Source organism: Colletotrichum navitas, assembly GCF_030913465.1.
Source record: "Colletotrichum navitas strain CBS 125086 chromosome Unknown LY79scaffold_192, whole genome shotgun sequence".
In the NCBI taxonomy this organism is placed as follows: Eukaryota; Fungi; Ascomycota; class Sordariomycetes; order Glomerellales; family Glomerellaceae; genus Colletotrichum; species Colletotrichum navitas.
In genome coordinates, this window is record NW_026850738.1 from 19,561 (window position 1) to 42,184 (window position 22,624).

General features: G+C 51.3%; 8 protein-coding genes across 8 annotated transcripts; 3 read left to right on the plus strand and 5 right to left on the minus strand.

Moving 5' to 3' along the window:
• Positions 1 to 1,884: 1,884 nt before the first annotated feature.
• LY79DRAFT_484003 (uncharacterized protein) lies at positions 1,885 to 2,465 on the minus strand (the record flags this gene model as incomplete). The annotated part of the gene is made up of 2 exons (XM_060553281.1): positions 1,885 to 2,252; positions 2,321 to 2,465. Coding segments are annotated over 2 exons (513 nt in total), but the record flags the coding sequence as incomplete, so codon positions are not given.
• Positions 2,466 to 2,472: 7 nt separating this feature from the next.
• Positions 2,473 to 4,427, minus strand: LY79DRAFT_136399 (uncharacterized protein). Its single transcript, XM_060550909.1, has 3 exons — positions 3,786 to 4,427; positions 2,750 to 3,719; positions 2,473 to 2,690 (listed from the first exon to the last, which is right to left on the minus strand). The coding sequence occupies exons 1-3, from the start codon at positions 4,229 to 4,231 to the stop codon at positions 2,589 to 2,591; spliced, it is 1,518 nt and encodes a 505-aa protein (XP_060407061.1). The 5' UTR covers positions 4,232 to 4,427; the 3' UTR covers positions 2,473 to 2,588.
• A 1,494-nt stretch (positions 4,428 to 5,921) lies between these two features.
• On the plus strand, positions 5,922 to 8,275 carry LY79DRAFT_675161 (endonuclease/Exonuclease/phosphatase; the record flags this gene model as incomplete). Its single annotated transcript, XM_060564411.1, has 2 exons — positions 5,922 to 7,005; positions 7,056 to 8,275. 2 exons carry the CDS (start codon positions 5,922 to 5,924, stop codon positions 8,273 to 8,275), a joined length of 2,304 nt encoding a protein of 767 aa, XP_060407062.1.
• Positions 8,276 to 9,730: 1,455 nt separating this feature from the next.
• On the plus strand, positions 9,731 to 10,897 carry LY79DRAFT_595257 (C-3 sterol dehydrogenase/C-4 decarboxylase family protein; the record flags this gene model as incomplete). The annotated part of the gene is made up of 2 exons (XM_060561758.1): positions 9,731 to 10,192; positions 10,286 to 10,897. 2 exons carry the CDS (start codon positions 9,731 to 9,733, stop codon positions 10,895 to 10,897), a joined length of 1,074 nt encoding a protein of 357 aa, XP_060407063.1.
• A 1,346-nt stretch (positions 10,898 to 12,243) lies between these two features.
• On the minus strand, positions 12,244 to 13,701 carry LY79DRAFT_530221 (argininosuccinate lyase; the record flags this gene model as incomplete). Its single annotated transcript, XM_060556161.1, has 1 exon — positions 12,244 to 13,701. One exon carries the CDS (start codon positions 13,699 to 13,701, stop codon positions 12,244 to 12,246), a length of 1,458 nt encoding a protein of 485 aa, XP_060407064.1.
• A 1,483-nt stretch (positions 13,702 to 15,184) lies between these two features.
• Positions 15,185 to 16,669, plus strand: LY79DRAFT_675164 (family 76 glycosyl hydrolase; the record flags this gene model as incomplete). Its single annotated transcript, XM_060564412.1, has 3 exons — positions 15,185 to 15,269; positions 15,321 to 15,425; positions 15,477 to 16,669. 3 exons carry the CDS (start codon positions 15,185 to 15,187, stop codon positions 16,667 to 16,669), a joined length of 1,383 nt encoding a protein of 460 aa, XP_060407065.1.
• A 723-nt stretch (positions 16,670 to 17,392) lies between these two features.
• Positions 17,393 to 19,127, minus strand: LY79DRAFT_675165 (major facilitator superfamily transporter; the record flags this gene model as incomplete). Its single annotated transcript, XM_060564413.1, has 4 exons — positions 17,393 to 17,741; positions 17,793 to 17,997; positions 18,050 to 18,703; positions 18,782 to 19,127. The coding sequence occupies 4 exons, from the start codon at positions 19,125 to 19,127 to the stop codon at positions 17,393 to 17,395; spliced, it is 1,554 nt and encodes a 517-aa protein (XP_060407066.1).
• A 1,339-nt stretch (positions 19,128 to 20,466) lies between these two features.
• Positions 20,467 to 20,883, minus strand: LY79DRAFT_573369 (uncharacterized protein). The gene has a single exon (XM_060559463.1). The coding sequence runs from the start codon at positions 20,720 to 20,722 to the stop codon at positions 20,489 to 20,491; it is 234 nt and encodes a 77-aa protein (XP_060407067.1). The 5' UTR covers positions 20,723 to 20,883; the 3' UTR covers positions 20,467 to 20,488.
• Positions 20,884 to 22,624: the final 1,741 nt, after the last annotated feature.

Here is a 22,624-nt window from a genome sequence, read left to right on the forward strand (position 1 = left end):
TATACCTAGCTTTTGTCCTATGTTATTTATTTAGCTCTTTATTATTACTTATTTTATTTTACTACTTTACTATTACACTTTACCTTTGCACTATATTACTTTATATTGCCTATTATAGCCTTGCTTTTCCTATTAGATCTATAATAGCTAGTAGAAAGGCTATATTAATAGGTTAGTAGTAGCCTAAGGTTAGCCTAAGTAGTTACTTAACTAGCTAGGCTAGCCTCCTAGGTAGCTAGTAGTCACTAGAGGTCCTTAAAGGCATTAGCCCTCTTTTAGGTGCTAAATAGATAGTTCTAGAGGGTAATAAATAAGATACTATAGGTCTTAGATACTTAGTATATACTGCTACTAGCAGTAATAGTATTTATTACCTAGGTAATCTTTAACTTAGTATATTTAACTATAGGGTAATAAAGAATAGATACTAAAAAAATAAAGTTATTTAGATAAGAACTGTAAAAGTGGTGATAGTATATATATAGTGGTTAGTGGTGGCTGGGGGTGGATATGAGGTGGATATGCATGATCGCAATGTGGGGGTGATCGGAAAGTGGGTGCTTTGACTTATATTACAGATATTAAGTGCATATTTATAGTTGTAACTACCATTGCAGACAAACAGACACCGGTTCTTTTACTATAAATACTAACCGAAAATCAAAGTTGCAGGCCTGGCGGCAAGGAAATTTCGTGCTCAGGAACAATCTGACGCAGCATATACATGTACTCCTCCATCGAGCGGTCGTTGCCCGAATTAGTAGGTTCATCGTGGCCCCATGTAACACCTACATCTTCCGCTGCCTGACGTTCAGCTTGACTGAGCCTTCTCGAAGCCAAGTCTCGCATCACCGATTGAATTCTCGGGGTCCATCTGTCTTGGAGATACGTCAGTAGCCTCGCGTTGCTTCCGCACTCTTGCGTGAACTCAACCATGAGATTTTCCAATAACTGCAGCTTTTCTCGTTCTTCCTCATGAATCTCTTCAGAATCTTCATCATCGAGTCCTCTTCCCCATGGGCTCCAAAATCCACGACCGCAGCAGGTGTGCGTGAGGCCGAGAACAGTGAATGTCAGTTGCCGCAAGACTGCCTGATGTAACCAAGCGTACTGTTCACTTCGATACTGTTTCCGACCAATGAGTCTACGAATAGTATGAAAAGCACGCCGACCTGTTTCACTGTACCGACTTGGATCCACGGTGGTAGGATCTATTTCTCTCTTCCATGGTATACAGCATATCAACCCCGGCATGCGTTCGATTGCTTGGCGTAGGAAAACCTCAACCGGGGTGCATCCACTTTGAGAACAGTAGCATGAACAGCGGTCTGTTACTGATTCAGAGAATACCGTGTTCGAGAGCTTTCGTGGTAGCGTAAATGCTTCGTTCTTATACAAGTTCAAGTTGGCACCTAATAAACTCATAAAGTCGTGTCCCAATTCGATTGTAGAGGTTTTCGAGTGATGATTCAGCCATATGAGGTACAGGGCCATTTCTCGTAGGGATTTCGGATTTCGCATCAGCTCCGGGTAATGGTTTACATCGTCAGGCTGAATCGCGATGTCCTTGAACCCTTGTGACCAAGCAAATGCAGCCACATCCTTTTCGTAGATCAAGCCATATACTGGGCTATCAGTATAATAATAGGATTCTTCCATGCCTTTAGGGTATACTCTTAGGTGATTCGGTACAGGGCAAGAGCGAGCATCGAGATGTCTTTGCACCCGTCCTGCATTCTTGTCCAAGACCATTGAGCGGCATATGCCGAGGCTGCTGGCCTCATCGGTAGACAGGTAACTTAGTGCCCGGGCTTTCAATCCTTCTCTCCTGGTTCGAAGGTGGCCGATGATGGTCTTTCTGGTCGATTTTGCGAGATCTTCCATCCACAAGGCGCGATGAAGAGTGTGAGTATACAGTGCACAATTCGCATTAAGCACCATCTCTAGGACCTTGCAGCCGTTGCATACGCTAGACTCTTGGCTTTTAGCACAGACTTGATGGGCATGACTAGCAATAGCATAGTCGACAGGATAGTGCCCAGAGTTGTCTCGTGCGTTGAGAGCGTCTGAGCTATTAGTGTAGAGAACGAGCTTCAAGATCCGCAAGTTGCCTACCGCAACGGCGATATGGCAAGGCGTTTGCCCCAAAGAATTGACTTCTTTAGAGGTATATGGGTATGTTTCCAGGTTTTGGGAAACGGCTCGTTCATCTGCCCGTAGAATGCTCAATGAGAGCGAACCACATTCTAAGACTGAAAAGCCAAATGTAGTGTTAGCAACGGCAGCGTATGGCTACAGAGCCAACTATTACTCGACCTACCATTGGCAAAACAAAATGCATTTCGCGCGTCAGCCATGACTTTGATTTGAGTCGAAGCCGTTACAAGCCAATTAAAACGAGCGGGAGGGATGAACTCAGTGGCGGAAGTCCAAATTTGGACAAACGAACGGAATGCATCTGTTATCCGCACCGGAGTATCAAGTAAAACGATCCAGTGTATAAATCTGAGTAAGTTAGTAGGGAGGAGAAATAAGCTGTTTGTTTACTAATTAAAAATTAACCGGAGGGGGAAAAAGAATCGGAAATCTCACTCGAGCGCAGAGGCGTCTCCCGCCAAGGGTACATTCACTTGCATTAAGCGTAATGCCACCATGGCTACTATCTCTATCCATTCTGAAAAGAATTCATTCTTTGATGAATTAAATTAGCAACAAGAAACATATTGTTTGGGGTTCTCTCATAACGTACGCCAGGTAAGCCAGGAACGATGTTATGCATTAGTCTCATAGCCAAGGTTGCGCCATCCCCATCTACGTCAGACGGGCAAGCAAGTTTCTCGGAATAACACCAGAGTATGCTTTTGAAGCACTCCTCGGCGAACTTTTTCTTCTCTCTGAAGTCCAAAATCTTTTTCTCGAGGCAATTGACAATAATTTCCTGGATTTTGAATACGGGAGAACGATCGTCACTGACTGTTGCAATCCGATCAATGCCATGGTTGATACTTAACCCCCCAGCCCCGAAGCTAAGAGAGCATGATAACCGAATGGCATCCTCCAACAGGGACCCTATCTTATAAATTCTGAATCCAAAAGCTCGAATTTGCTGGCATTCCGTAGGTGTAAGAGTCTGCCAAGGACATCCAGGCAGGTGGTGCATGGTCAATCTCCGCAGTTTAGTATAGAATATCGGGCCCCAAGTACTTTCCGCGCGCTGCAATGACCGACGCCTGACACAAGGGCAGAGCCTGTCATTCATGATAGGGATACCCGATGTCGCAATGCGTTCGATTTGCGCTTGAGGTTGGAGGATGGCGTCGCACATGGTCTTGAGGTCAGCAGGTTTGGCAATCAGCCTTGCGGTTTCGACATCTCGAGCTCTGTGGTTGGCGGATCCCCTCGCCATTTCCGTCAGAATCTCTTCGAACCTGTTCTGTTGATTACGAAAGAGGGAAAATTCCTGCAGGATTTCTTTTGTGTTCTCTTCGGTTCTTGTTGAGATTTCCGTTGTTCGTGACCAGGGCTCGGACTGCTGAACCATCATTGCTGACGTGCTGGCTATTACCTGGGCGTTGATGCTAGGGCCGATTTGTTCTATCCGACTGACAGTGGTAAACACATCGTTGACGGACTGTGCCATGCTGCTGACATTGGTGCGGATGTCTTCTTGAGTGATCTGAACAAGTTCAAGATCTGACCTGATGCTTGAGACCGCATCTCTATTGAAATAATAGCCGTCAGCACTTGTCATGAACCTCAACCAGGCATTCTAAGGAAGAACCTACAAGCCAAGGGTTTGCAACGCCGTCTGCAAAACCCCGTTCGTAGACTCCAACGTCCTCTCGAGCTCGATAATGCTCTCCCGGTGGAACGGGAAGGCGTACTGCCTCCCCTTTTCTCTGAGCTTGGCCGATAGCACGCCATCAGCCGGGGTCGAAGGTCCCTGCAAACGAGCGACCAGAGCCTCCAATGCCCTCAACTCGCTCTCGCAGGACAGGACGCATGCGCTCAGGGCGGCGTCTGTCTGCGCATTGTTTCCCCTCGATGAAGACGTCGCGGCGGCAATGGCGTCTACGCACATCTGCAAGGTTTGGTGATGTCTCCTCGCGCGGTCGAGGTCTTTCTGCCTGCCCTTGACAGCGCTGAGGTATTTCGAAATCTCGCCATAGAGCTGCAGTCCCAGCGAGACGAGTCCTGCAGCAGTGCCGGTGATACCAACGGGCTCAGCCATGGTCAGGTGGTATGAAGATAAGTTGAACAAGAAAGAAGGTCGTTGTCAGACTTGAAGAACGGGCTGCATCATAGTAAAAACTTATCAAGAATCAGGCTGGCGCGACGGTCTTGGATATGTTGCTGCTTTCCATGACCACGTGTCAGGCTGACTGCACCGTTGTTGGGCTGATTTGCATTGCATGGCTTGGTGTCTGTTCAACATCGACTTTGACTGGTTGGCCTCGCAGCCTTCACAGCGGCTATCTCGGTAAACCGGCGGCCAATGATTTTCATCTCCTGAGTTCGCCGCTGTCAGCGTGCATTGAGGTTGCATTTCCGCACAGTTGCCAGTCTGCCTTGGCGGACAGTAAGCGGCATACAGAGAAGACAGCAGTGTGTGGCCTGGATGCCGAACTAGAAGTATCAAGTCAATACGGATTGGTTCCCCCGCAGAAGGAGTTCAATATAAGCTTAATGCCAGCAGCCGTGGGTTTAGTGCGGCGATAAACTCACTACGTTTTATCTTTCTAATTAATCTGTCGCCATTAGCGCATTGATTCACCCTAGAGCTCCCTCGGTGGTTCACCCATGCCTTATCTTCTTATGAATAGCTATAAGAACCCACAATCCGGTATAATCCAATCTGAAGCTGGCACAAGAATGACGAACGAAAGCTATCTTTCCCTATATTATCCTCACCTCAACATTATTAGATGCAAAACCGCAACACTTGAGCCGTGTCAAATATCAGATCCAACATTGTACCGCACTGTTTATCCCCCTTCAAGTCACGCGCCAAGTCACGTTCAGATCCGATTGGCTAGTCTAGCGGTGTGACCCGTGCAGCTTTCACCATCACGTGACCGCATTAGAGCTTGCACCTCCCGCCAGGCGTGTTGTCCTGTATCTGGTCTATCGTCAGGATCGAGTCAATCCCGCACGCCCACCCACGGCTCAGTCTTTGGATCATCTGCATCTCCGACCGCATTTTTCACTCCCAGTATTCATTGGCTGCTTCAGAGATATCACAAAACTTCGCACTGCACCCGTTCGTTACGGTATGTCATCCGCTCATTCCCCGCCCTCCCTGGGGGTTGCCAGGGGTGCGCTGCTCAAGCCGAGCCTCTACCTTTGTCGCGACTCGAACCCCAGCCAGCCCCTACTCGTACTCCTCCCTTTGCTCCTTTGACCTGGCCCCATCTTCATGTCTTACTCCTCCAACCTGGCCTCACTGACAAGACATATTCTTATCCAGACACTCCTCTACCGCATTCAGCCCGTCCCGACATCATTGGACAGCTTTTGCCCTCCTCAACGTACGCCGCCACCCCCATTGAACTCGACACGACGACCTCCATCTAACCCAATGCTAGACCCCTCCTAACCGAATACATCCTCAGATCGAGGAAAAATCTCACGCGTTCCACGCACGCACGAGACACGAGACCCGACGTATTCTCGCATCTTCGACGCGGTTCATGGGCGCCCGAGGATAGCACAAGCTCATTGCGCTACCGGGACTCTCCATTGTCCAAATCAATACTCGATGCAACTGGACCCCGTCTTCGAATCCCATGCGCAAACGCGAGCTACCCTGGCTTTCCCTCGTTCCCAATCTCACATAAGTTGCTGCTGCGCACCCGGTGCCTACCTCTCGCCTGCATCTTAAGTCTGAGGCACCCCCACACCCAACCACGAATCACAGGTAGATGGCCGATAGTACTCACTATCTGGACCACCCTGTCGGAGATCTCTACCTCAACCCCCTCTTATCGAAAGAACTCGCCGCCACCGATACCGTACTACTCAACACGCTCCTGAGCCGATTCGTCACGAAAGACTCTCCAAACCCGTCATCCACCCCGAACTCACGGGCCAATCTGCTAGGGATGTTCTCCCAGAATCACCAGCAGGGCCACAACTCCCGCATCAATGGGGGCCCCGGCGGCCGGGGGATCCCTATGCTGTACAACTACCAACAGCAACAGCAACAACATCACCAGACTCACCTTCAGCACCATCAAGCTGCCCAGGCCGAACATGCTGCACACAATGGCAATGGCGGCGTCATGGGCCACCACTCCGCCTTTTCCTCCGGTGTAATGGGGAACTCTAGTCCATTCAGCGCCAATGGCCTGCAGAACGGTCAAGGAGGCGCGACGCGGGGCGGCCAGGCACAGCAGATCACCGAACACTGGGCTGAGCAGCTGCGGCTCTACGAGGAGTCCAAGCAAGCCCACCGTGCCATGACCGAACAAAATCAGCCGCACTACTACGCCAGGCTCAAGGCCTCGGAGAACCGTGGCATCGCGGGACCTCCTCCCAGTTCGGGCAAGAATGGCGATGATGATGCGGACGACAGGAGACGACCATACAGCGTGGAGAAGAATGCCAAAGAACGGCAAAACTGGCACAACATGGACCTAAGCGGCCAGGGTCTCCGGAACCTCGCTCCGGCTCTCTTCCGCTACCAGTTCCTCCACGACCTCTTCATTGCCTCCAATAGGCTACAGACCCTACCTCCGGCCATTGGTCAGTTGCGCCAGCTACGTTACCTCAATGTGTCATTCAATCAGATCAAGGAACTTCCCGCCGAACTTGGCATGTGCACCTATCTCAATCAGCTACTCCTCTTCGACAACCAGATCCATACCCTTCCCTTCGAACTGGGCTCTCTACACCTGTTGGACGTTCTAGGCATCGAGGGCAACCCTCTTGACCCGGACATGAAGCAAGAAATCATGGAGAAGGGCACAAAGAGCTTGATCAACCTCCTCAAGGAGCAAGCTCCAGGTATGCGCCTACGACCACCCGTTGTATCACCGCTCGCTAATTTGTCGCAGTGCCACTGCCACCCTCGCCCCGAAAGTATATCACTGTTCAAGAAGATGTATCTCCTGCGCTGGAAAAAGTCAAAGTTTTCTCTTGGAACGTCCTGTGCGACAAGTATGCGACGCCCCAAACGTACGGATACACGCCGACGGGTGCTTTGAACTGGGAATACAGAAAGGCTTGCATATTTGACGAGTTGCGCGAGAAGGACGCCGATCTCCTGTGCTTGCAAGAGATCTCGACCGAAGCGTTCAAGGAAGAGTTCAGCCCAGAGTTGGCTCAAATGGATTACAAGGGCGTGCACTGGCCGAAGACGCGAGCGAAGACGATGGCCGAAAAGGATGCTCAGGGAGTCGATGGTTGCGCGACGTTCTACAAGGCCAGCAAGTGGATTCTGCTCGACAAGCAGGTCATAGAATTCGCCGCCATCGCCATCAACCGCCCGGACATGAAGAACCAGCACGATGTCTTCAACCGCGTCATGCCGAAGGACAACATCGCTGTCGTTGTGTTCCTTGAGAGCCGAGTCACAGGCTCGCGCATCATTCTGGTCAACGGACATCTGGCGTGGGAGTCGGTCTTGGCGGACGTCAAGCTTATACAGACCGGCATCCTGATGGAACAGATTACGAAGCTCGCCGAGAAGTACGTTCGCTGGCCGGCACTCAAGGACAAGAAGCCCATTACCTTCTCTGCTACTGGCAAGGACGGGGAGGAGCCGCCCCCACCGGCCAAGGAGCCGGGTCCCAGTCAAGAATACCGAAACAACACCGATATTCCCCTGCTGGTGTGTGGAGATTTCAACTCGACGGAAGACAGCTCGGTCTACGAGCTGTTGTCCATGGGACGTGTCCCGCCCAACCACCAAGAGTTGTCAAGCTTCCAGTACGGTAGCTTCACTCGAGACGGCATCGAACACCCTTTCAGCTTGCGGGACGCCTACGCGCACATCAAGAACACCCCCGACGAGATGCCTTTCACCAACTACACTCCCGGGTTCTCCGACGTCATCGATTACTTGTGGTACTCGACCAACACCCTCGAAGTGGTGGACATCCTGGGCCCGCCCGATGCCGAATACCTCAAGCGAGTGCCAGCGTTCCCTAACTATCACTTCCCCGCGGACCATATCCAGATCATGGCCGAGTTCGTCATCAAGGCCAGAAAGGATAAGAAACCACCCCACCCGGAACCGGATTTTGGATCAGGAAGCCAAGGGCAAGGGCGATAGACGAGAAGTCCGACGACTTGTTTTTTCGTACTCTTAGTCACCAAAGGTCGTCGCATGCGTGCAGGGAATTTCTTTTGCCGGAGTTTAGGATTGCGATGCTTTTCGCGAGTCGGAGGAACTGGCGAGGCGTGGTCTTTTGGGGGACGGCAGCGAAGTTCACGAGGTTCAAAAAAAACATCGAAAGAGAAATGGAAGGAACGGGGATCGTCGTCGGATATGCATCGCCACTCTCGGCACGGGGGATGGATGGGCCTGGGGTGGACATGTTGAGGTGGAGGGGCTTTTGTAGATGGAAGGGTTGTTGATACATAGCCAACCAGCTGCGTTTTCTCTTGCATCCGACCCTCCGTTTGATTGTTCATAGGGCTCTTGATTCTTGCCAGGCTCTGCCCGAGGTAGCAAAGCGTCTGTCCTCGTCTCCAGTGAACGACTGATTATGTGCGAATGCGGTGAGACACATCGGGCGCAACCTGGCTTGCGGGAACGAATTGCGATAGAAAACGACTTCCGCGAGCCTTGTCGGATATCGATACATTGGAAAGACTTCTGAACATCATCTTAAGTTCTTAGCGGACAGGGATTCCCTTGATGCGGCTGTTGGGAATCGGATGCAGCCATGTCGCGTCTCGCGGGTTACTAAACAAGCTTCCTGGTCCGGACCCCTCACTACATAAGAATAGGAATGCCGCTTAGTCAAAAGTAGAGCCCATCATGTGAGAGCAGGAAGATGCAACACGCGTGCTTGAGGGGATGGGAGTAGGCGCGGGCTGGACTCTCCGGCATATACGTTACACGACTGGATAAGCGCGCTTACGAAAGGGAATAATTGCCGGCACCCGAAAAGCTTAGGTTGCCCGCCCCGGCCCGGTTGGGACAAGTGAAGGGGGGACGGAATCTAGTGCTGACGTTGGATACAGCCCGCTGCCAGGTCTGACGTAGAAAGAAGATCATGAAGCGAACCTGGCCGTCTTGAAACGATATAAGCTAGTGGTATTAGCTAGATATATTTGTGCCGCCAGAACCTGATTAGCTTTTCCTCGTCGATCAAAGAACTGAACAGCAGTTGCTTTTACAATCACGGTGTCCTCATATTGCCTTGAGGACTGAGGTAAGTGGTAAGGGGTAGATGCATGTGTAACGCAGGAGACGCCAAATCTCACCGTAACGTTCGATAGCCAAGTGCTTATATCAGATCCCTAGGCTCGCGCTGACGCCCCTAGGTTTTGGCCGGGCTATCCGTGATCACTGATCACAAATCCTGCGGGAGCAAAGGCCATAAAGAACCGTCTTGACAGATTGTTTCAATGTTCGCATAGCTTCTATACCATCCCTTTTTGGCTTTCTCTTCAAGTCCTCGTACCCATCCTCGCTCCTCTAGAATCAACACGCCCTAGCAGGAGCCCCGAGCGCGTCCCTAACTATTGTTGGCTTTGCGTAAGCTTCGCCGGAAAGAAAATGACCTCCGAGACCTACCTCGTCACGGGGGGCTGCGGCTTCCTGGGCAGCCACATCGTCGAGAAGCTCCGCGCGGCGTACCTGGACGCCCGCGTCGCCGTCTTCTCGCGCAACCCGACGACGAACCTGTTCCCGGGCGTGACGTACCACGCGGGCGACATCACGTCGCCGGACGACGTCGCGCGAACCTTCAAGGAGGTGAGGCCGACCGTCGTCTTCCACTGCGCGGGCATGATGACGGTCGGCCGCAGGATCATGACGGACGAATTCGTCCGGGCGATCAATGTCGACGGCACGAGGCACGTGCTGGACGAGAGCAAGAGGACCGGCGTCAGGGCCTTTGTGACGACGAGCAGTGCGAGCGTGGTGCAGAAGGAAATGTTCCGGGACATCAACGGAGCCGACGAGACCTGGCCCATCGCCGAGGAGGGGGATGCCACGCTGGCCTATCCCATAACCAAGGTGAGCTGTCTGCGGCCCTCACTTCATTGTTCTCCCAGACAAGACACCACCAGGAACGAGATACACCGATAGGACTAACTCGGCCCCTAAAAGGCCGCCTCGGAAAGGATGACGCTGGAATACGACGACCCGGCCGGCATGCGCACCTGCGCCCTCCGCCCGGCCTTCTGCCACGGCGAGCGCGACAACGACATCACGCCCGCCACCGTCCGCGCGCTCCGCATGGGCCGCAACACGCTCCAGATCGGCCATAACACGAACCTCTTCAGCGCGACCTACGCCGGCAACGCGGCCGACGCGCACCTTGCCGCCGCGGGCAAGCTCCTCTCCCCCTCGCCCGAGGGGGTCGCGGGCGAGGCCTTTTTCGTCACCAACGGCGCGCCGCGGCCGTTCTGGGACTTCAGCCGCGCCGCCTGGCGCGCCGCCGGGGACACGACGCGGCCCGAGGACGTCCGGGTCGTCAGCGCGACGTTCGCGCTGGCGTACGTCTGGGCGCTCGAGTGGATCTACTGGTTCCGGGGCGAGGTGCCGCCCGTGACGAGGCAGGTTGTGCGGTTCTCCGTCATGAGCCGGTGGTACGTCATCGATAAGGCCAGGGAGCGGCTCGGGTGGGAGCCCGCGGTCAGCGAGGAGGAGGGGATCAGGAGGGCCGTGGAGTGGTATCTGGAGAAGGAGAAGAGAGAGGCCGTCGAAGGGGGTTCGTGAAGTGGCTACCGAGCGTATCTAGGATGTCATTTATGAATCGAGCCCGTTCGATAAACAGTCTGGGAATGTTCTTCATCTTCACTCTGTAGTCGAATAGCACAGCTACCCTTTTTCAATATCTGCGAGATCCTAGGCTGAGGCCAAAGAAAATCAGATAGCACCAGTGAGCAATAGTGAGTAACTGTCGATACTATTCCAGGTACTTGTCTCTTGTAATCGTCTGTGCTGTGCGTTGATCTTGAGGGGTAATTAGAGACTCCCAGTTAGAGCTTGGATAATGGCAAAGAACGCTCCAAGCATTTCATGTCGTCAAAAGCTCCCCTCAATTTATCTTGATAAGCCATATCATCGCGGTATATCGCTAAGAACCGAGAGGTACGCGCGGAGCTAATACTGCAACGATGCCTTTTAGTCATCTCTCTCTTAAGCGACCCCGAACCATGATGCGTCTCAAGGCTGCTCTTTCAGAAGAGCCAGTGTTTCCGTAAAAGCTTTTGCCAGCGCCACGCCATTTTTCCGAATGTCGTCGCGCGCGCCTGGAAGCTCTATGAAGTACATCTTGTTCCTCAACCCAGGCAGGCTCTCCAAAGTGGCCCCCATCGCCTTCGCCTGGTCCCACGGAACAAGTCTGTTGTCCCCGCTGTGCGCCAGAATAAAGGCCTTCAAGCCTAGCGCTGTATACTTCTTGGCGTCCACTTTGGCTAAGCTCGCCTCCGTCAGCTGGTCCTCCCTCATGGCTTTAGGGACCAGGTAGTCCTAGCCAGGGTAAGTGACATAGAGGCGCAGGTAATCGTAGATGCTGCTAATACCTATAACGGCTGTGGGCTTAGGGACAGTAAGGTCCTGAAGTGTCTCCAAGACGGCGAAGAAGGAGATCTAGGCACCAACTAAGTGGCAAGAGAACACGTAGTTTCCGTTGATAGGGTGGCGCTTGTCCAGGTCCTTGAGCGCGGCGACGGCATCACTCATGTGGTCCGGCCACCTCGCATTCTGCAGCTCGTTGGCCGGGGTGTTGTTTAGATGGACGCCGGGGAGGGCCAAGAGGCAGTAGTCAAGCGAGGCGATGGCGGCGACTTGGTCTGCCAGGACGTCTAGGCTGTTGGTCTCGAGGGAGACGATGGCGGCGTTGACGCTAGTGGAGTTTTGAGCAAAGTCGCGGTAGAATCCTCCGTGGATCCAGACGAGCCAGTACTTGTCGGCCGAGACCTTGCACTTTATTCACACCGAGCATAGTCGCGTATACCAAGCTAATTGAAACTGGAGTCTGGCATAGTCTTGATGTGCTCTTGAGCTCAACCCCGGAGCTCTGTAACAGTGGCATCGAGGCGCTTGGTGAGTCAAGTGTTTTACAGAAGCTTAAACGTAGCATCCAGCTCGTGCAACGCGTCGTCGATGTAAGACCGCCGCTCTCGAACCCACTTGTGGAGATCCTCCAGAATATGCTTTGAGCTGCTGATCATACGTTCTATTTCTTTGGGTTGTGGACCGCCAGAGGTTGCCCTTCGATTGACGATCCCGACAGGATCGAGCGCCTCTCGAAACTCATCCTCGCTCAAGAATCGATAGCCGCTGTCCTCGAGGTGCGTGTGTTTCAATGTCTCGACGAATATCCTGGATGCCTCAGCATAGGGGAACTTGCTCGGGCACAGGTCCGCATTCTTTGCAAATCTAACCACTTCTGAAGCAAAGTGGTGACCGACTCGGAATGGCACCTTGTGCTCCCGCATCAGGATATCCGCCAACTCCTGAGAGGCAGTCCAGTCCAGATCCAATTCTTCCAAGGACCGTTTTCCGTCAATCACCAGTGCGTCGAGGATGCGTTCCCAGCCCCCGAGCACCCCTATCGCCCCATTGAGTACAGCAAGGTTGTCCGTCAGGTCCTTCGCATCGACCATACCCGGGGTGAGGTTGTGTCCCTGAATCGCCCGGCCTACGCCGAGACTCACAACTCGGGACGCATCCGATCGAATTCTATTGAGCAGGCCGGGGTTCCTTTTCTGCGGCATAGCGCTCGAGACATATGTGTTATCCCCGCCCTCTTGGAGAAGAATCCACGGCCTTGGCTGAGAGTATTGGGCCATGACATCCTGGATGTAAGCGCCGGCATGGAGGGCGATCTGGGACGCTATCGCACCAAGCTCAACTGGCATCTCTGAAGCGGTGATCTGCGCCGCGTCATAGGCGTTGTCGACGGCCTTTGCGAAACCGAGGTACTTGGCCATGCGCTCGCGGTTCAGCGGCCAACTTGTACCATTAAGAACGGTGGTGCCCATGGCGCAACGATCCAGTCGTGCATAACACTGCCGCAGTCTCTCTGCATCCCGATGGAGTCCGGCAATGTGGCCCAACAGGTAATGGCCATAGGAGTTAGGTTGAGCAGCAACTCCGTTGGTATAGTTCGGGACTAGTGTTGCGGCATGAGTCTGGGCCATCTCGACGAGGAGTCGTGTCGTGTCATGAAGCTGCAATGCGAGTTTCAGCAGCGCATCGCGAAGAATTGCCATCGAAACGGTAGTGAGCATGTCTTGACTGGACCGCCCGGCATGGAGGAGAGTGGCCTCCACGCCAGCAGCTTGGACAAGGAGAGGCTCAAAGGTAATCACGAGGCTTGGGCGGGGAGCGTTTGGCTCGTTGCCAGAGTCCAGTAGCTTTTGGAGGCCGCTGGCAATCCGACGAGCCGCATCTCGATCCAAGAGCCCTTCGTCCGAGTTGATAACGGCACTGGCCTTGTTAATCTCACCCAGCCAGAAAAACGTGTCTCGGCCGGGCATCGGGAGGTCATCGGGGGAGACCAGGTAGGCCATGATTGCTGCTGCACACACAAATTATGCGACTGAAACAGTATGACTTGAAACGGAGGGATTATCAGCTTACCAGCAATTAGTTTCTTCGACTTCTGCTAATCTGTGAGGGCGTCTAGGCCGACAAATCCGATTAGGGAGCTGGAGATAAGAGCGGCGGGGAAACGACATTGTGGGCCCAAAGGCGATGCCTCTTAATCCGCCGCGTTCTTCGGAGCCGACTCGGTCAACGAACCGTATGTGCTGACCTTGACTTGGTCGCCGTTTGTGGTGAAAACTGACCAAGAAATAAAAACAAAACCTCGATAGCAACAGATTCGTGTATGGTGCTTTGGGCAATCGTCCGGTGGCCACGGAACGGGCTCGGGGGAAACAGATCCCGTTATGGCGCTTTTTACCGACATGTTGCTCAGGGCCGGCTTGAATAGCTCGTCGCCCTTTGGCTGCGCCATCTGAAGTTAACCAGATGAGCGAGGCAGTTTCCGTTGCAAGGACCCTGAGCGAAACAGTATCCCCGATTTTGCTGATTAGACAGCAACAGTGTTGCATGACAAAAGACATTGGCCACGGATAGGGGGTTCGGCGGCACAGGAACTGGGTTCCGGACGATAGCCGTCGGCCCTGTTCCACATTGCATCGCGTGCTGAGACGCGTCAGACAGACAGACTCTCCGCAAGTATTCCACAGCTTGCCTTGTTTAAGACCCAGAAAGACCCAATTTGAGCTTCCCGGAGCGTGTCTATTGGCCATCTCTCGAACGATGGAATAGGGGTGGATCGTCATCGAAACGGAGATCCCCCCACTACCCGCAGAACGCTAAGACCAGCCTACGGGCCGGATTTTGCAAATTGCAATCTACAGGCTGCCAGCCTTACTCGAATGTTTGATCAACGGTCCGATTCTTCGTACAACGATGAATACAGTACATACAGTCGATCAGCACAAGGCAGATGATAGGGTACAAATACGGCCGGAGACGATATCAGTCATTGATTAGCAGTAGAGTCAAATTTGGGTAAAGGTCACAGGACGAGTGCCTGCGTATTTTGCTTGATGGACTGACCAGACGCCCAGGAAACGTGTAAGGCGTGCTTACTAGTCGGAAACCTTGGAACCTGACTAGTATGAAAATGGGGCTTTCAGGGACATACAGTACAATATAATATATATATATATATATATATATATTTATATACATTGGTCGATCTGTTTGCTAAGTTGCATCTGAGACCGTACGGTGGGTTGCAAACGTCAGATGTGGAGAGACGGAAAATTGAAACTGGACCTGTAGCCGCACAGCCACTCGACGGTACTCTTTGACATAGTGACTCTTCCACTTATCTTGGCGGACCTCGCGGCTTCTTGTGTGTCGTCTTCGGTGCCAAGCTTCCAATAAGTTGACTGGCATTCTTTTTTCCCGTGGTTTCATTTCGCTGTATTCTCTCTGTCTTGGCTTCTTGTAAACCCAACTGAATTAACAGCCAAGATGAGGCCAGCACTGCCGGCCGTGATCGTAGGCCTGAGTTTGACGGCCGCTGCCAATGCTGTCGACATTACATGGGATAATGACGGTTGGTTCGTCACGGTTACCATAATGACATGATCTGACTGACCTCCTTCAGACTCGATCAAGAGCGCTGCAAGCACCATAGCCTACGGGCTAGTGAAATATTATACTGGAAACAATACTGGTGATACGCCGGGAAACCTACCTGATCCCTATTACTGTACGTCCTACCGAGCATCGACCTCGTGTTTTCTTTTCTAACATGTCTCAGGGTGGGAGGCTGGCGCCATGTTTGGCACATTAGTTGATTATTGGTGGCTCACGGGGGATGATTCCTACAACGCTATTACTACGCAAGCTCTAATTCACCAGGCCGGCGAAGATAATGACTACATGCCGAAGAATCAGACCCTGACAGAAGGAAATGACGACCAAGGGTTCTGGGCGATGGCAGCTATGTCGGCAGCCGAGCATAAATATCCCAACCCCCCAGAGGATCAACCGCAGTGGCTCGCTCTAGTGCAAGCGGTCTTCAACGAGTACGTCAGCCGTTGGGACGAAGGGAATTGCGGTGGAGGTGTGCGGTGGCAGATCTTCACCTGGAACGCCGGATTCGATTACAAGAATTCGATCTCGAACGGGTGCTTCTTTAACGTTGCTGCGCGCCTGGCTCGCTACACTGGCAATACCACCTACTCAGACTGGGCCGAGAAGGTATGGGACTGGCAAAACAACATCGGTCTAATTACGGGCCAGCATGAGGTTCTGGATGGAGTCCATTTCGAAGGCAAATGCCCCAGCTCCGTCGACAGCACGAAGTGGTCTTACAACGCTGGCATCTTTCTCTACGGGGCCGCTGTCATGTACAACATAACGGAAAACGACACGTGGAAGACCCGTGTGGATGGCATGTTAGAGGAAGTCAACAAGGCATTTGTTCAGAACGAGGTCATTTACGAAGCGTATTGCGAGCCCACTGGCCAGTGCAGTCAGGACGCCCAGAGCTTCAAGGGGTATCTCGCCCGATGGCTGGCAGCCACATCGCAGGTCGCCTCGTATACCTCGGATTCCATCACCAAGCTGTTATTGTCAAGTGGGAAGAAGGCAGCAACGAGTTGCTCGGGCTCTTCTGCTGGTGGGTTCAAGGGCCCTCCAGGCACGGCTTGCGGCTTCTCATGGCTCAAAGATTCCTTTGATGGCGTGGTCGGCGTCGGGCCGCAGATGTCTTCTTTGCAGATGATCATGTATAACCTCGTACGGTCGGCCGAGGGACCTGTTACAACCAAAACTGGAGGAAACTCCAAGGGCAACCCCAATGGAGGCAAAATCGACGACGGTGGTGGTTCGGGCTCAAACGGTCCTGACCTCAGGCCGATTACAGCTGCGGATAAGGCCGGGGCGGCTATATTGACTATTCTTGTCAGTGCTGGGGTTGTGAGTGGTACTGTTTTTGTCTCAATCTAGGGGTCTGATGTATTTCATAATTTCAAGAATACTTTTTCTTAATGCGGCTTGCCACATCGCCTTGCCATTCCATACACGAACAGCGTTATTTCAGGTTTATGGTACTCGTCTATCAGACATATGATCAGCCAAATGAGGTCCAATCAAATATTGCGTGGTTAATATACAGCACCTCCGTTCTGTGGCGATGTTGCACTTGAGCACAGCTGGCTTACTCATTGTGAGGTCCGGACAGACATCGTTAATAAGTGCAGTGGGAAAAGCCAGGTCTAAGCGGAGTTTCCGACGCAATCGCTAAGAACGCCCTCCTCTTGAATAACCACTATGCAAACCACTCTGATTTCTGTCTTGCCCCAAGATAATCAACCCTTATGTATCCTCTGGAAAGTCACTTGTCACTAATTACACTCTGATTGTTTGGCCTTCCCATCCTGTTCAATTTGTGCAAAGGGCTCTTCAATCGAAATAAACAGAACAATTGTACTTGGCGTATGAGATGTTGGGCTGCATTACATGGGTAAACTGCTCTTCTCTCTACAATATCAAAATGGGAATGTCATGGCTAAATCAATCCCGATACAAACCACCTAGGCGGTAGGTTTCTGTTCGTTTGTATCTAGTAGTTCTTAGTCTTGTCACAACTGATCTTTTGAAGATCATATCATTACTGCACAGGTCTTCTAAAATTTCTCCAACAATCTACTGCGTCAATCAACCGAGCTTTCAAGAGTTGTGACCAGTTGCGATGCCCCAGAAGTACGCTACCCAAGCTCCAAAAATCAGCATGATCAGTGCACCGAAGCATGCCTTGGATATGAGTTTGTTCCGCGGACCGTTGTCTTCGTAGAAAGCCCTCTTCCTCTCATTCCACAGCTCACCATGAGCAATGCGCTGTTTCCTTGTCCACTGCAAGTTTCCGAGGTCAATGGACCACCAAGACAGCGCAATCAATATAATCGACACCAACACGGATGCACCGGCAAGAACGGCATAGACGATGACGACGTGGTCGTAGCTGTCGTTATCAGCGTCCTGGATGACACCGGTCACAACACGAACGATGATGTTCATACTGCGAAACCATTAGACTATGCGCGATTCTTATCAAGGTTCAAGTTCTTACGAATTGTTCACGGCCATCTTGACGGCGTAAGCGGTTCCGAAGGTCGACGCATGCCACATGGAGGTTCTAATACTGTCGATGATCGTGGTAGGCCCAAGGGTGTAGGCAACCGCATAAATAGCGAAGGCAGCAGCTGCGCCCTTGGTATCAGTGACCCAGTTGATCAGGATCATTGCTAGGAATACTCCGATGCCGCAAATTGCGACTAGAAATAGTTAATATTATGGCTCGGTTGCTAGCACTGGCAAATAACTTACGCAATGTGATACGGTTGCCCAATATATCAATGAAGGCCCCGAGGCACGGCACTAAGAAGAAACCGGCATATTGCAAAATTGCGGAGTACCAGCCAGCAGTGATCGAGTCAGTACGGAATCTCTTCTCAGCCAGCTCGGTGGCGTTTTGGCTAAAGACTACAGCGGTGCTCGTCTCGAACAGCGAGAACGCTAGGACGGCCCAGAGGACCCAAGGCAACTCAAGCACCTGCTTTGGCTGGAATTTTTTGGACTTCTCGGTGAGTTTCTCGCCTGTCGCCGGATCCTTCATGTTGCCGAACTTCTTGTGAGCGATGCCGTTGAAACGGTAGAAGACCAGAGTAAGGATGTTGGTGAAGACGTTCATGAAGACAGAGATCCAGAAGACCCACGCGAAGTTGCCGGTGTTCTTCGCAATGATGTTGGCTGACGATTTGCCGACGAAGCCGCCAATCTTCTTGATGGCGAGCTCAAGACCCAGGGTCGAAGCGAAGCCGTTGTTCGGCGAGAACCAGGAGCTGAAAACCTTGTACTGCGCCACTTGGGTCGCGATGTCGCCGAGGGCGAGGATGACTCGGCCAGCAATCATGAGCTTGAAAGAGCGGACTTGGGCGGCGGCAGCGACAATAAGGGATCCAATTGAGTAGATAATGTTGCCTGCCATCGCGTTAGACTCCCCCTTTCTAGCACACATGCCATTGTATTCATGGAATAATTAGATCAAACCACACTCACCATACAGCATGGCGCCAGCACCCCCGATTTTGTCCGTCACCATTCCGCTGAAGAGAATCAAAAGGGTGACCATGAAGTCTTCGCTGGCCTCGAGCAGCGAAAACTGCTTGTTGTTGATGTGCAGCTCCTTCTTCAAGGTGGACTTCAGCGCGCCGGTGATACCCGAACTCCATGATGACCCGAAACTGATGCAGGAGATAAGAATCACGGCAATCAGCTTCCAGTGCATTGGGGGGTTCGGCTTTGGCTCCTCGGCCGTCGAAGAGTTTGACGACACCACAAGCTCGTTGACGAGGTCTTCGGGCTGCTTCGCCGTAGGGGACTCGAGATCTGCGCAGGCCGCCATTGTCACAGAAGTCCCAGGCGTTCAGTAGCAGTCTAACGCAGCGATGAAGGATGAAGAGGGACCGGGACGTAGGGTCGATTCTAATTACCGTAAGGCAGCCCGCTCCTTTAACTACTCACCGCTGACGGGCAAATTCCCTACGAGCGGAATCCGAGGTCGGATCGAGCCGGGATAGAGGGAAAATGGTTAAGCGGCGCGAACGTAGCTTAGGGCAAAGGAGAACGCCCATGAAGAAAATTCCCTCCCCAACCAAGCTTTGCCGCGTGCTACCTAGGCGTGCCAAGAGAAACCATGGCCTCGAAAACACATCTGATAAGATTAATCAGGTTTAGAAAACCCCATCATGAGTCAGGGGTTTCCATGTCTAGGCCAATCCGTCAACTCAGCTGTTCGGCTGACATCCACAGCGGGGTTCTTACGAGGTGGATCCTCGTGCGTTTGGCCAGTTTACTCTCAATAGACTCCATTCTCTCTGTCCTCTTTCGGCTCGGACCCGTTTTGGTACGCAACCGTATCTTTGGTACGGAACAAGGGAGGTTCGGTTTGACCAATGGTGATTCAGCCGAGCAGGGCAATCTCACCATATCATGCCAAATGCTTTTTTGTTTTGTTTTTTTTTCCAGCTGCAAACGCAGTCAATAGGGTATTTAGACACCCCGGATACCTCCATGGTACTATGTTTCTTGAAACCTTATATTCTGTTGGGAGTCATTGTGTACCTTTGCGACCTCAAGAGGGACTGTCTTGGATACGTACTCTAACCATGCCAGATGAACAGTGTGGATCGTTTGTGCATTGCTAAGAAGAAGAAAAAAAGAAGAAAAAAAGAGCTATGAAAGTGCTCCGGGAGAAAGCCGAGAACACAGTTGTTGCATCACACCACTTGTACGGAGGAGCGTGTCAAAAGTAGGGATCCACAGTGCCAAGACAATTCAAGCACAATCACCTAGCCAACAGTATCAGTACAAGGAAGTACATAAGAACATAACGCTCACCATACTTCTCCCTACCTACCTCTTAAGCTCTATACCTAAAGTGCCTATCTCCCCTGAGACATTAAGCGAGTTTCCCCTGAGAGATTAAAGCTATAGTTTATTAACACTCTAGAGTCCCTAAAGAGTCTGATGAGACGAGGTACCTTGAAGTCTTCCCTCCTAGAGTCCCCACTTCTAGTCTTGGCACTATGGATCATTACTTTTGACACGCTCCTCCGTACAGGTCTTGACTTTGATTAAGCGTGCTACTTGATGAAATGAACTAGGCTAAACTCGTAGTCTCCTCGGGGAAACCAGCGATGCAAGTATGTAACTAAGAGATCCATGTCTTATCATATGTGCCTAGGGCTTCTTCTTTGTGAACCATCATTTCTTGCTTCCACCATGATGGCCATAGCCCCCGCCCGACGGTCTGCCGCCCTTGACTGAAGCTGCAGATATCTGGTCCTTGTGCCCGCCTTTGGTGTTTGAGGCATTGGCTCCAGTGCCGGTGGGGCCATTTGGATCTCCCTCGGAACAACCGCCCGAGGTGTTGCCCCACTTGTTGGGTGTGCTGCTGTTCTCGAACGGATTCACGTTCTTGCTCTCCCAAGAAGACATTGCTTCAATTCTGGATGCGGTTCTGGTTAGTGAAAGCTTGTATGAGATTATGGGGTGCGTAGATGCTTGATGATAGAAGGCAGCTGATGTGGATGTTGCTGATGGTGTTTTTGAGTATTGTGTAATGATGTAGATTTAAATTTGGTTGGCATCCTGTGCTGTATTTATATGTATTCGGAAGCTTTTTGACACCGACGTGAATGAACTTGTCATATTCGGTGAATTCTTCATGTGTTTAATTCATGTTGACTGTTGTGGAGGAGGAATTCACTCGATGTCGGCTTCATAGCCGGGGTACTGCAATGAATGGATCGCCTCCAGTGGATCATACTCTCGGTGAACCGCAAGAGCTTGATGAAATTCTGATCATTGAGAATTCTTCCCAAAGAATCTTTGATTTCTCCAATAGTATCTAATTACACAGCTGCGTTGCAAGCTCCAAAGAACCCCTCGAGCTGCCAGCGGTGTCTTCATCAAGCCCTATTTTTGCCTGTGACTTCTACCTTAGAATCACGTCTCCAATGATTTCATGGCGCATTTAATACACTCAGGCTAATCACTTATAATCTTTTAGGTAATGCCGCTACTCCCTGGTGGTACTTGGTCAGGCAGTAGTCAGTTGCTTTACTGACGACAAGTGATGACCACGTGATCCATATTGGAATTTCCGAGTAAGGATAGGAGCCTAGGAGGGAACAAAAGAATATAGATCATACGCGGCGTAAGACTATTGCAGAGCTGACTAGTCCAATTTATCACGCATACAATACACCTAGCACTGCTACAGCACATGCACCTTACAGCGCATGCCCTAGCACTGACCCTGATATGCTAGGTTCATCTAAATTACCCATTCAACTGGCCTTAACTTATGTTGAGAGCCATACACTTACATTATTGTTTTATGAATTTTTGCAATAAAGGCATGGACGTTATACAAGACGGCGCAAGCTAAGCCTTATGTCTAGATATAAACTATTATGTTATGAGTGATCCTTCTACAGTCTTGATCTTCCGTTTCTCACCGTCTACCGGATTAGGCTAGCACGTCATTGAATACCATATTGGAATATTTCTATGGCCTTATGTTGACATTCAGTTAGGCACCCGTGGCTCGGGTCTCAGCATCGAAACACTTCATGACACGCTCCGCTCACTGCTCGAGGGTATCGCCGTCAACGGATCAGATCTGAAAGTATACCTGTCCCAGAGCATAAAAGACATTATCCGCATTATTTGAAGTAATGATGTGTTGATCTTGCCCGTCGGCTGTGTCTGTTAGCAGAGTAGGGCAAAGCCTCTATGAGCGAGTAAAAGTGCATCTTGGGTATTGACACCCTTCCAAAGCTAGGTAGCAGAATTGCTTCCTTTCCGTACTATTCTAACTCGAAATGGTAGGTAGAGGATGTAATCACGTAGGGTGTGTTGTCGCTAGCTGTGGGGTGGGGGTTGAGAGAGATATTGATGCTGTGGTCACGGAAAGTACCTGCTTCGAGCTACTCGACCTTACCACCAAGACCTAGAGACATGGATTAGACGAGTAGACTGGAGATAGCTTACTATCTTCGGCAGGAGTACCAAACAAGATCACCCTTCCAGGAAGGCCCTTAGTATGCAAGGTAGCCATGGCGAGAGCTCCACCAATGGAAGCGGCTATGATAAGATACCAGGTTTGTTAACCGCCAATGGTAAGCGATTGAAATGGTATTATAACGCATGTTTTCTTCCACATTATACAGGATCTTTCTATCGTCGATTGAGGTATTAAGCTAAGTTTAACCACGATGTCTTAATTACTCATGAGTGAGACCCTGGATGAAAGAATTGCAAAAGCGGCAGCTGAATTTGTGCTAGCTGATAGACCACTTCCCAAAAGCCTCTGTAGATTATAAAATGACTTAA

Excerpts from the sequence above, each read along its gene's own strand:
- LY79DRAFT_136399 (XM_060550909.1), bottom strand. The coding sequence starts at position 4,231 with ATGGCTGAGCCCGTTGGTATCACCGGCACTGCTGCAGGACTCGTCTCG. Across the intron at positions 3,720-3,785 it reads GCGTTGCAAACCCTTGGCTT|AGATGCGGTCTCAAGCATCA; the intron begins GTAGGTTCTTCC and ends TTATTTCAATAG. Across the intron at positions 2,691-2,749 it reads TCGTTCCTGGCTTACCTGGC|AATGAATTCTTTTCAGAATG; the intron begins GTACGTTATGAG and ends AATTCATCAAAG.
- LY79DRAFT_573369 (XM_060559463.1), bottom strand. The coding sequence starts at position 20,722 with ATGTCTTCTTGGGAGAGCAAGAACGTGAATCCGTTCGAGAACAGCAGC.